Below are 12523 nucleotides of genomic sequence, written 5' to 3' on the forward strand. Positions count from 1 at the left end.
GAGCACTTAGCTTTGTTGGAAAGTTGGGGCTGTATCCAGGTTGATTAATAGGCACTGTGGATGATTTTGAACAGAAATGCACAGAATATCATAGCAAAATGTTGAGGCTAAGTAGCCATACCCTTTTTCACAGAGGGGGAACATAGAAAGGTGTTACCTTAGTAGTGAAGATGCTTAGCTTCATACCCACAAGTAGGCCCCTGTTTAATAAAGTGCTTTGTAAGTATGGAAATCATGCTCCTAGGTCATTCTAATGAAATTGTGATAAAAACTTTCTTTCATGTAATACAGTATAGGAGAGCTTCTTCAAACCTCAAATACAATAGCAATAATTTTGCTTGTTCTCTTGATCACTGAAGTGCTCGTTTACTTTGATGAAACAAGACATTAATTGCATGGTACTTTTGCAGATGACTAGTTCTCATGTCTCATGGTATAGTTTTCAACTTAGCTCAGTCACCTGTAGCTGAGGCTGGTATATGACTTGGTTACAAATCAAAGCAAAAAAACCCATTCAAAACACAGCTCCTCTGGCATCTGTCTTGTTACTGATGCTGCAAAACACATTTGTCTTGATGTGGTGTTACTTTCCTAACTCAGTTACACCATGGCGCCAGGGTGTCAAGGAAAATAGATGTCTTCAATAACACCCGTTAGAGAAAGTGTGTACATGGTGCTCCACAATTCAATGAAGTGGTGAGCAGATGGAAGCACGGGGGTGAAATGATGCCTGGAAAAGCTCTTCTTCTTTTACCTGTCTAGAGGACTGACTGAATGCTGTTGACAGATGTCTTGGTTGTGCAGGGTGTTTGTAGTTCACTCTGCACTGAGATTTGTGTGTTTATAAGCTTGTCACCTTCACCTTCTCTGTAAGGAGAGGAAACATCCCAAGTTATGGCCTCAGAGAGTCTTGTTTTGGTGAGCACAAGGGATGCACAATGTCTGAACCTGTTCACTACCCGAGCTGGTCAAGCCCAGCGTACCATGGAGAGGGATAGGGCCCAAGCGCCTCTGCTTTGAATATCCCACATTTGATGCTGGCCTTGCCCTCTGCCGACCAGTCCCAATATTGCAATTCCTAAACACCGTTGTCCTCTTGGAAGCCAAGTGCTGCTCTTTTGGAAGTCACAGAGTAGTGAATTTGTGTTATAATCTGAGATTATACATAGTCTGTGGAACTATGCAGACTGTACAGAGCTTCTTTTCGGATGGATCACACATAATTGCATCTGGGTGCTCTGAGGTCAGATCATGCACGTTCTACATTTTGGCATTATCTACTGGACTTCTAGTCGATGTTCAGGTATTTTTCTGGTGGATGTTTAGACAGCTGTACTCCAGAAACCTGTATTTATGTGTACACATCTTTCAGTGCCATGATTCAGCAGGTACTATCTGAATGGTTGTGTAGTAATCCCGGGGTGCAGAAGTTTTGTAGTAAATATATCCAGAATTCTTTTATTTCAAGTTTGCCTTATGTTCTTGTTCAGACTTCCTCTATTGATCTTTCAGGAGGTTGAAGCCTAACAGGGAGATGGTGTTTGGTGTACAAGGTTCTTTGCACCAGAGAAATGTCAAAACTTTAGGTGGTGAATCATAACCTGCTATAAAATCAGTCACATTTTTGGTTTTGTACACTGGAAAAAGTTGATCCAGAAATGACTGAAGGAGACTTAGTAGCTCCTTCTAGTTCAGTGCAGAAATCTATCAGAGCAATAAAGACAGTTTATGCAGTCCAGCTCAAAGATACTTTTGTACCCTGTTTAATAAGGTAGAGGAATGACAATTGCAATGTGGGAGTTGTCTGGAACAGGTAAGTAAGTTTTAAGAATGATTGCCATATGAGCAACAAGTAGACATACTGGGATCACCTCTCAACTCTGAAATCCCAGCAAATAAGTAAACACAGGCATTGATGAATGCTGACAGGAATGGTGAGTTTGAAATGAAGCATTTTATCATTCCTCACCTCACACTTTCCTTCTTGCAAATCAACCCCACTTCATTCAGAGTTCCAACTTTCCTTGATCTCTGCCATTCCTCTTTGCTGGTTGCTCCCCTCTTTCTTCCCCTGTATTGCTCTGTACATGAAGCCTTAGCTATATTCAGCAATGCAACCCCTCCCATGTAACAGCCTCTACAGTTTCTTTCATTCCACATTGTATTTTGTTTTCTCCTCAACATTATGATATTTGACTGTCTACAGTTACCCATCCCCTTTGCTGCAAAGTTGCAATTGATTATTCCTCACTGCGTGCAATCACTTCCTTTCATCCTCAGTGAGCTGTACATTTTTTTTCCATAGGCATCTTTGTCAAGGTCATTCTGAATGCTGACTCTGTCCTGCAGTATTGCCATCCCTCGCAGCTTGCCGTCACCTCAAGATTTAATAAGTGAGCTCTTCCCTGTGGGAGCTGAGCAGGGAGCGAGACTGTCCAAGTCACAAGATCACAAAGGGACCAGAGAGAGGGAACTAAAGCACCAAGAAGGTTTCTCTCTTGTGCTTCGTGCTCTGTCTCTTTGGTGAGCAGCATGTTGTGAGGCCGGGCAGCACTTGCTCCCGCACAGATGAGTGCATTTCCAGGTCCCTTGCTGTGTGCTCTGCTGAGCAGTGTCTTGCTGAGCCCAGCTCCAGCAGGTCAGGCTTTTAAAGTCCTAGGCCAGCCTGAAGTGATTTTTGAGTCAAGTTAGGTGGCACGAAGATGTGCACTCCTGAATATTCCTGCCTTTCCAAGAGTCCACTGAGCTGTTCTTAACCACATGCTCTAAGCTGCAGCAACTGGTTTCAGGAGTTAAGTGCCACAAAATAATTTCCCCTTTGCAGCTGAAACATGTTGCTTCTCGGTGTAATTGAGTGTCCCTCCTTGCTGCTTTTTATGACAAGAGGATGGATAAGGACCCAATTTACTCTTCTAAACACACTCAGTACTTTGAATGTCTTGTCATAAAACTCTAGATTTGTCTCTTCTCTGCCTGACAGTGAGAACTGAGCTTTCACCTCTTTTTTTTTTTTTTTTTTGCAGAAATATTTCTGTGCTTCTAATTGTTGTCACCTGTGCCTGCACTCCTGAATTTCTGCTGTGAGTTTTGCAGTGGGATATTTAGAAAGAGTTTCAGACCAGAGATGCATTTCTATAGTATTAATCTTTGCATTTCTATAGTATTAATCTCTCCTGTTTTGCAGGTGACATTTGAATTGCTCCAGGGAGCAAAGATTTCCACTGAGCAGTTAACAAGAGCTCTTCTCTGCTTCTTACAGAGGAGCCACAGTTACTACAGATATGACTGAGGAACATAAGATAGGTTCTCACCTGCAAATAAGCACCTATTTATCAATTTTATTTAAGTTTCAAGACTCAAACAGATGTTATTATTGAAACCTATTTAGTGTGAAGGAAGCCTTTGCTGACTGCAAGAGCACAGCATGAGTTGCCTATGGTACAGTACTGCTTCAGTTTCACCTCAGCCATCTTGTTTACTTTCCCCAGCAGGATGGGGAGAGAATTGAAAGGGTAAAAGTGAGCAAAGCTGTGGGCTGAGATAAAGACAGTTTAATAGGTAAAGCAAAGCAGAACAAGGAATTCATTCACTGCTTTACGTCAGCAGGCAGGTGTCCAGCTATCTCCAGGTAAGCCAGGCTCCATAACGTAACTGTGACTTGGGAAGACAAACACCATCACTCTGAAGGGGTGGGGGTGTGTGTTTCTGTCCCTTTCTCCTCCCCAGCTTTTATGGCAGAGCCTGACAGCATACAGTGTGAGATATCTCTTCGGCATTTGTGTCAGCTATCCCAGCTGCATCTCCTCCCAACTCCTTGTGCACCGTCCGCCGCCTCACTGGTGGGGTGGGAAACAGGTCTTGAGATTGTGCAAGCCCTGCTCAGCAACAGCTAAAATATTCCTGTGTTATCAACATTGTTTTGGTCACAGATCTAAAGCACAGCACCATAAAAGCTGCTATGAAGACAATTAACTATCCCAGCCAATACCAGTACAAATACTTATGTAGAACTGAGCAAAATTTGATACTTTTCAGCTTTGGCCTCTGAGATGAAACAAGTCAGAAGTGCCATTGCAGTGCATTTGTAATCATTATCTCTTATTTATTTGCATTGCCAGAGTGCATCCCCACCACTTGTATTTGGCTTAGTTGTTTCTTCCAGAGGAACATCCTAACTGCTTCCAGAGATCTGAGAAGCCAGAGGAGCCAGCATCCCTTTGGTAGTCTTTCCAAGGGCTAATAATTTTCTATAGGATTTGACAATACACTGAACAACAGCTGTCTCCTTGATGGCCCTCATAAGCACTGGAGGGTCTATTCGATTCCCCTGAAGGCATCCTTCCTCCAGGCTGAATCAGCCCAGTTGTCCTTGCATCTCCTCAGGGGCAAGTGATAGAGTTCTCACCACCTTGGAGGCCCTCACTGCACTTTTTCCATGGCCTTCCTGTATTCTGAGCCTCCAAACTGAGTACTCTGCCTTAGATGCAATCAACAATTGCCAAACAACTCATCCCTCTAATTGCCAGCCAAACTTCTGTTAACACAGCCCAAACTGGGAACTTACCCAGATAAAACCCCACCAAAAACCCCACAAAATTACAAAGCACAGGTATCTCGGGTTTGTTTTTAAAGACAAAGGTGTCTCCAGATCTGGTTCACATGCAGCTGTGCCAGCATTACTGGAACAGTACTATTCCATAGTAGCCAAAGAGAAGGAGGGATAACAAAGGGCTTGAGGAAGTCAATGCTTCAGGAATGCTTCAAAGTTCAGGCATTGCAGCTTCATATGTATCCCCAGACCCTCAATTTTACTATGCTCTTTTCTTCCTAAGGAAGTATCTGCTTAGTACTTAAAGTTTTGTGCCCATAAATGTCTCCACATACCAAAACACTCCATACAGTGCAAGCACAATTAACTGCACTACATTTTCAAATGCATGATTTCAGTAAAAAAGGGCAGATGTTCAGAGTATTTCTCAAAAGTGTCTCATTTGTGCTTTATGATAGCCAGTAAGGCAAGGCTGAAAAAAATACATCATCTGATCAAATAACTTATGTATGTAGCAGCAGTACTTGTTCCTCTTCTTTCAAAGTGCTTTGGATTCATCAATTATCACACTTGAGCACTTAGCTACTCAAAATAAATCATTAAATGTCCCTGATGATTTTAGTATAGTGTTGTTCAGGATGCCTATTCTGAAATAATGGGGAAATATATTATCTAGTCAAAAGGACAAGCATATCATTTATGACCCTATTAAAGAAGATGTTATAAAATTCACTGTTGCATTTGAAAATTGTCGATATTGAGATGATGGACTTTCTTTGATTACAGCTGGCACCAGGCAATGGTAGACTACAGCCCAAGGAAGCCTAGTATGGGCTTCAATAAAAAAAAAGGACAACAAAAAGAATTACTGATTGCAAATTTATTACATGGAACAGCAAATTTCAGACAACTGAGTCACATAATGGACAACCAGTGCAATGGGAAGTCTCTTTCCTTTATGTAAACCAAGTCATTGAGCTGGTAAATGAATCCATGAACTTCACATTCCACGATATTCTGAAACAAATTAACACAGTATCATATTTTTTGTTGAGATGTTGATCTGAATATGACTTAGTACTCAGTTGTGCACATCTGGTTATTTTCAAAGTTAGAAATTAAATAGCTTCAGATTCTAAAACCAGAAGATTTTTATATCTGAAGGTTTAGAAAAGCACCCAAATCTTTATTTGTATTCAAACATGAATCCTTTCCTCTCACACAGTTCTCTTTGTACCATGTTGTAACCCTGCTGACCTTATTTTAGAGTATGGAAGCATGACAAAGAAAACCATCCCTCTGTCAAGGGTGTGCACTCTAAGTCTCTGGGAATGAAAAAACCCTACATTTCTGTCAAGACAGCTCTTAGTGGCCATATAAAATGTGTGTACCTAGGTTTGTACTAGGTTTGTAATGCTTCTCAGTACCTTCTTTGTCATGAGGCTCATCACTGGTGAAACGGCAGAAGAAATTCTTGACACTTTTGGTTGCCTACTTACCACTGCCTTCAATAGTTCTTCCATTTCGAGGCTGAAAAACATAATAATTAGATGATTGTAAAGAAGCAATGGATTACAGACTTATAAGCACACCAAAATACATTCCCATCATGCAGGTGGTACTGTATAAAACTGCAGTGAGATTTCTTTAAAACAACATGTCAAATACTGGGGGACCCATGCAGGGTGGGTTATGCTTTTGAATATGAGAAATTTTCATTCAGCCTCTGCCCAAAAAGCTAAACATTCTGGCTTTAATTATTCTCATTCAGGATTTGGGTTTGAATTCATAGGGGTAGTATAGGCACATGCCTAAGAAAGAGCATGTAAATACCAGCACTGAAAGAACCTAGATGAACACACTTGAAACAACAATTAACTTGAAATTAAGCACAAACGACAGCTGAATTATTACTCTGATGTGACCTACTTTATAGTATTTTTAATTTTTTTAAAAATGTGTTGAAGATATTCCTAAAAATTAGTTTGGTGTTAATCAGAGTGTCTCTAAACCAGCACACTGGGAATTAGACCATGCCATAGCTCAGCAAGCCAATGGGTGGAAAATGTGAGAGAAATTATGATGATTTTGCTTTGGCTTTGCCCCATTATTCAGTGTGACTTCGCTTTCTGGGCAGACCTTTCAGACCAGCTGGGCACTCAGCTCAGGCACACATTTGATCTAATTTATTTAGCATCAGTGCGTCTTGACAGTCTCAGAGATACAAGCCACATGGATGATTTGGCTCAAGATAAAACATTTGCAGAGGCATATCTTCAAACAAAAAGAAGTGTTTAATCTACCAGTACCCCAGATCTCATTATCTTGTCATCTTTTAGTCAAACCAGAGCTTTTTGAGCAAATGGCTCCCTAAACTTTCAAGCATAGGGATATTTGGCCTCTATTCAAAACAACTGCAGCTAGAATTTGTGAAACAGCTGCTCGTCTGTGAACATATAACAATGTCTGAGATTCAGAATCTTTAAAACAAAGAGATTCAGATACCCTGAAAAGGAAGAAAGGCCGCCCCAGAGTTCCATGACTGTCCTATAAAATCAAACACAAACAATAACAAAATACTTTAAACCCAATTCCATAGATCTGTTGCCAAATTTTACTATTCTATCAGATTATTGGTAATTTGGGGTCTTTTCCAGCAGCATGCAAACAAGTTGTTGATAGTCCCCAATGCCCATTTATCTGGAATGCTGATTAAAAATTAATGCCTGAAGGACATTCTGTCTAGTGTAAATAAACTAGGTTAACATAATTAAAGATTCACAGGGTTTAGAAGAAATATAAAAGACAGCTTTACACATAGAGTATGATCAGGGTCAGCACAGATCACTTCCCAACCACTGGAAAAAACCCAGCTGACTTTAAAAGAAACAAGGAAAGCGACATACTTCCCTATCCACTGCTACTGCCACTGCTTGTCTTCATATTTACATACCTTCTTTGTAAACTTTGCAGAAGCAGTCTGTGATTCCTGCAAGTGGACACTGTACGTTAATCAAGATGCCAGCATGGTTTGGGTTGTTACAGTGACCCTCTGTTATTGATGAGGTTGGTGCACTCCATGTGGGAAGAGAGACAACCTTACACTTATCACAGACAGATGTAAGAACAGCAGCAAATGGATTTTTTAAAAGACTGATGTGAAGCCTTGCCTGGAAGTTACTCTGTTCATTACCATCATTCAACAGGCTTCCCCTGCTGTACAGCAAAGTGCAGCTGTGCACTGGGGGGTGAAGCAGAGCTCAGCCTGGAGCTCCACTCCTCAGGCTTGAATTGTACTGATAGCTCTTATCTTGTTAAAATGGGGCTGCTCTTCACCTTTCAGACTGCCCTTGGTTTTAACCCAGGAAAGATTGAGGGGTTTAAGCCTTCCCCTGCTCTCTTTGTTCTTCAGAAAATTGCTCATTTTTCTACTCAGTCTTACTTAAAGGAATAGAAACTTTCCCCAGGACTTTATGTGAGCAGACTAAGTTCAACATGTGATGCAGCCCTTAACCTGCAGCCTGGCTTGGGAGCCCTCCTGGCCATGACACAGCTGCCAGGCTGTATGCTGCCAGCCAGGCAGGAATGGGATGGCTGTGTGCCACAGCCATCAGTCACCCATCAGGGAGTGGGTTTAGTTACCTGGAGTGGGCTTAGAAACAAACTCATGTAATGGGCAAGAATGTGAAGATGGGTGAGAACTCAGGAAAGCATGTGTGTGGGGAACTCCAGAGAAGGAGTTTTAAAAGACAAAACACACAAGCAAGAAATAGGTTCAGGGTATAAGAAGAGGATTTTTTGGTTCAAGCTGCAAGACAAAAATTTATAGAGTGACTGACATCAACTTACAGGGCTATGAAATACTAGGGAAGAAAAAAATGCTTGCTCAATCAAGGTGCTTTAAAGGGTGCAAAGGAGGAGACCACTACAGAGAGACAATATGAGTGCTACCTTTGTTCTGATTTGATTATTACACATCAAGCAAAGATAGACTGGCTCATGACTCAGCCTCCATTTTCAACTATCCTAACAAATTTATAACAGGTGAGAGATTACTATGTGGAAGAAATATGGTAAAAACTGAGCTTTTAAATATCTTTGGGGTGGAAGTCTGGAATACACAGTGAAGTGATTGGACATTGATGTTAAATATTCTTAGTTCTCACAAAATATTTTAAATTCTCTAGGTGGGGTTCAAGTCTCATTTATAACCAAATTGCCATGGACTTTGCCTTTCACAGCACTGAGGCCTCATTCCTTCTCTTAAAAGCCCATCTACCTTCTCTATAGGATCTGTAATTCTGACTGATTTTTTTTTTTATTTCAAATAATGTAGAAAGTTAAATTCAGCTGACATTAGCAGGATTTCATAACTGTTTCACTGGGTTCACTACATACAGACTCATGTTTGTAGTGTCTTCTGAAGGTTCCTTGTGGGCTAAGAAAGTAGGACTTCATGTAATATGAGATTTGGTCAGCTGGGTAAAACTTCACATAGTTCTTTTTCCATACCTTACGTATTTATTTTATCTTCTGCTTTACTCGGACCACACTTAGAAATCATATTGCAGATGTGTAGCTCATATTTTTTTAAAGGATATTGTATGAGATTCAGCTTCCAATCTTGAGGACACATAATTTTTTGCAAAGTTAGTAACTAAAATAATGACTAGGAATAGGACTCTGTTCAAAGTTACCACATTATTCTGGACATTCCCTCATTGGCTAAGCTGTGGAAGCATAAGAGTCAATAGTGAACTCAAAAACATTTATTAGACTTTGTGACTGAAATGATTGTTTTATACAATCAGCTTCAGTATTGTAGAGTATTTAGTGACTCCTTCAGGAAAGCATGCTTGGAATTATAATAAACTAGAGACACACTGGCAAGAAGAGATATTGAAACGCATTTCAAAATACTTTCTATTGTTTTCTTCAAGGATCTACTTCTGTTTTGAAACAGCAGAGGACTCAGCCTCCACAAGTAAATTGGCCTTTTTAGCATATACCTGGGGGTTGAGTGAATTTTATGGAAAAGGTTCTTTATGAAATGGTGCTAATAAAAAAGTGATATAAAGCAGAACTGATATTGAGGTGCGTCCTTATATGACTGCACCAACAAAAAAGAGCAATACTCAGTAACTCAACTTAATCTCCTTACTCTGAGTCAGAAACACAAAAAAAAACCACCAAACACAAATAGAGTATTAAAATCAGTAAAGCAACTCATGCACCTCTGTGTTCAGCATAATCTAAGGTTTGCTATGGATCCAATGTTATGTATATTTTTAGTGTATTTAACCCTGTGTTATTCAAAACTGAGGGTCAGGTTACAACACTGGCTCTGACTGTAAGTGAATGTTTTGATTCTTCAGCTCTGAATTGGTGAAAAAACAGCAGTTTCATATAAATAATTTAAAGTAACTAAGAATTCCATGCAAACTACTAACAAGAAGAAAGTCTTTTATACACCCTCCTACATCTCTTAAACCACTACAGTATTTAATTATACATTGTTGTTTGGAAAGAAATGTCAGAAAGTTGGTCATGGTGTGGTTGCTTTCTAAGTTTAAGAAGGGGATGCTTTGGAACAAAACAAGTGATTACACCTTACCTCATTTTTATGCATGCTGTTGAATATGGAATAACAGAGATCCAAAACAGTGCTGGAGATCTGAAAAAAAACCAAAACCAACAATACTTTAATACATTTACTAGGAGAACATGTGTACATGGTTTGATTAAAAACAGGCTTGATTCTGATCCCAGATCAATTTAGATTGAGCACAGTTCACCAAAAACGCTCAGAGCAGGGGAAAACTTACTGATGCTATTATGAGCTGAAAAATTACTCTTTTATTTGAGGAGAATACACACAACTGTTGTCAATACAGTCTGGTGCTATAAAGAGATGAAAATCAGCCTCTTATATTTAAAATGTGTTTTCTATGCTAATAGTTCTAGGGGTAGCTTTGGTTTGTGGCATGTTTATTCTATGCTCATTTTCACCTACCTTTCAGTCAATCCGTACTATAACCTTTAACCATATACTGAAATACACTGTCCCATACTCATTGCCACAGGACAGGGATTTGCTTTTGCATGCAATCACATTAGATGAGAGCTACAGCTTCAAAGGAAGTAAGACACTTGAAAAACAGACTCTGGGAACTGTTTTCTACAAGATTTGGTTCACAAAACTGTAACATTTCAGAAAGAAAAAAACAGCACAAAATGTTCAAAATGTCCAAATATTTCCTGATCCTGCAAATACTTTTCTCCCTGCTTTGAAAATGACCCTTGGGCTCAATATTAAACGCAGTGCAGCTGATCTTTCACATACTGATAATTTCTTTTAAAGTGTTTGTAAGCCTTGGGCCAGCAGAAATGACCTGTGAAAACTTCCCCTTGCTCCCCTCTCCTCTGAGCACCACAGAAAAAAAACATCCACCCACCAAGCACCGAGCCAGGACCAAACAGGACCTTTAAATCCTGCAGAACTGTCTGGCACTTCTTGCTCCAGTGTTAGCTACTCTTGGCATAATACTGGCATGGCAAGAACAGGGGGAAAAAGTGCTTTTCTTTAGGTCTGCATTAGCTTCACAAGGAGGAGAGCACACAGACCAACAAACTTGCCCTGCTCTCCAGAGCTGCTGGCTCTCTGGCAGAGGCTCTGCCACCTGCAGACATCGATGCGCCAGGTTACACAGGACAATTACTATGTCTGGAAGAGAGAGTCTCAGCAGATCAAACACATTACAGGAATCAAGTTACCTGGGGTTGATCGGACATTTCCATCCACTGACTGAAACACAGTGCCAGTTGCTTTAAAAAGTAAAGAGTAGACATTAACAGTGTGTCTATCATACCTTCGGACCTGTGTTTTTGCTCGGGGCTGGCTTGTTATTAGCCTGTCCGTCTTTTGCTGACCCAGGTGTCCTATTCTGCACCCTGCTGCACTCCGCACCCCTGCCCATCCCTGTTCCACCTGCCGCTGCGGGCGGCAAAGGGCGGCATTTAATAAGGCATTTAACAAGGCATTTAACAAAGTATTGCCAGTCCGTTGCCGATTTCCTACCTCAGACGAGCCTCGTTTCCCACCTTCCCCGTCTCTTGCCTACCTCTGCACGTCGCATGGCTGTCAGACGCCAGTGACAGACGTACCTGGTTTGGGGGCAGCTCCACACCGTCCCGGTAGCGCGAGAAAGGCTGCGGGAACCCTGCGGGACGGGACACGGCTGTGTTGGGATACCGCGGAGCCCAGCCGGGAGTGGCTCCTCGAGAGGAGCCGATCCTTTCCAGAGCTGTCTCGCGTTCCCCCGGTCCCGGTGCCGGGACGTACCTGAGCCCCGCGGGAGGGCGCAGAGGCAGCAGGCGGCCAGGAGCCAGGGCAGGGCGGGCGGCGGCGAGGGCATGGCGGGGATGGATGGATGGATGGATGGATGGGCGGATGGGCGAGCGGACGGGCGCCTTTATGGGGCCTCGCCGAGCCCCATACGGAGCCGCCGAGCCAATGGGCGCCGGGGCGGTCCCGAGCACCGCTCCCACTGTCGCTCCCACTGTCGCTGCCGGTGTCGCTCCCGGACAAGCGCTGCCGCCCCCGCGGCTCGGCCCGCCGTGAGGAGAAACCCCCACCCCAGCATTAGGGACCCCGCCCTCCACCCCCTAGAACCCTCCGCCAAAACTGCTTCTCTAGAAGAAGCGACCGAAAGAGTGAGAGATGAGAAGATGCTGTGCCTGGTCAAGTGACAGAGGAACAGAAAATTCAGTTTTGTAGTAGGGCTTGCTGAGTGTTTGGAAATTATTTCTCCTCGTGGCAGCTTGGGAAATAAAGTTTGCCTTCTAATTAGAAGGGTTGTGAACTTTCATATTGAACAAGTCCCATTTTACTACCTTTATCTTCACATGAAATATAGAAAGCCATCCACTTTTTAATTCATTTCATAGTGGGTATGGCTGTAGAAAAGATACAGA

General features: G+C 42.0%; 1 protein-coding gene across 1 annotated transcript; it reads right to left on the reverse strand.

Moving 5' to 3' along the window:
- Positions 1–6040: 6040 nt before the first annotated feature.
- NMS (neuromedin S) lies at positions 6041–11964 on the reverse strand. The gene is made up of 7 exons (XM_041468409.1): positions 11892–11964; positions 11714–11769; positions 11324–11374; positions 10164–10223; positions 7503–7538; positions 7055–7096; positions 6041–6079 (listed from the first exon to the last, which is right to left on the reverse strand). The coding sequence occupies exons 1-7, from the start codon at positions 11962–11964 to the stop codon at positions 6041–6043; spliced, it is 357 nt and encodes a 118-aa protein (XP_041324343.1).
- Positions 11965–12523: the final 559 nt, after the last annotated feature.

Source organism: Pyrgilauda ruficollis, unplaced genomic scaffold (genome assembly GCF_017590135.1).
Source record: "Pyrgilauda ruficollis isolate IOZ18807 unplaced genomic scaffold, ASM1759013v1 scaffold22, whole genome shotgun sequence".
NCBI lineage: Eukaryota > Metazoa > Chordata > Aves > Passeriformes > Passeridae > Pyrgilauda > Pyrgilauda ruficollis.

Bases quoted from the DNA above. Each gene is read 5' to 3' on its own strand.
- NMS (XM_041468409.1), bottom strand. From the start codon at position 11,964: ATGCCCTCGCCGCCGCCCGCCCTGCCCTGGCTCCTGGCCGCCTGCTGC. The intron at 11,375-11,713 runs GTACGTCTGTCA...TACTTTTTAAAG, and splicing joins TGGAGCTGCCCCCAAACCAG to CAACTGGCACTGTGTTTCAG. The intron at 7,097-7,502 runs GTATGTAAATAT...TTGATTTTATAG, and splicing joins CTGCAAAGTTTACAAAGAAG to GACAGTCATGGAACTCTGGG.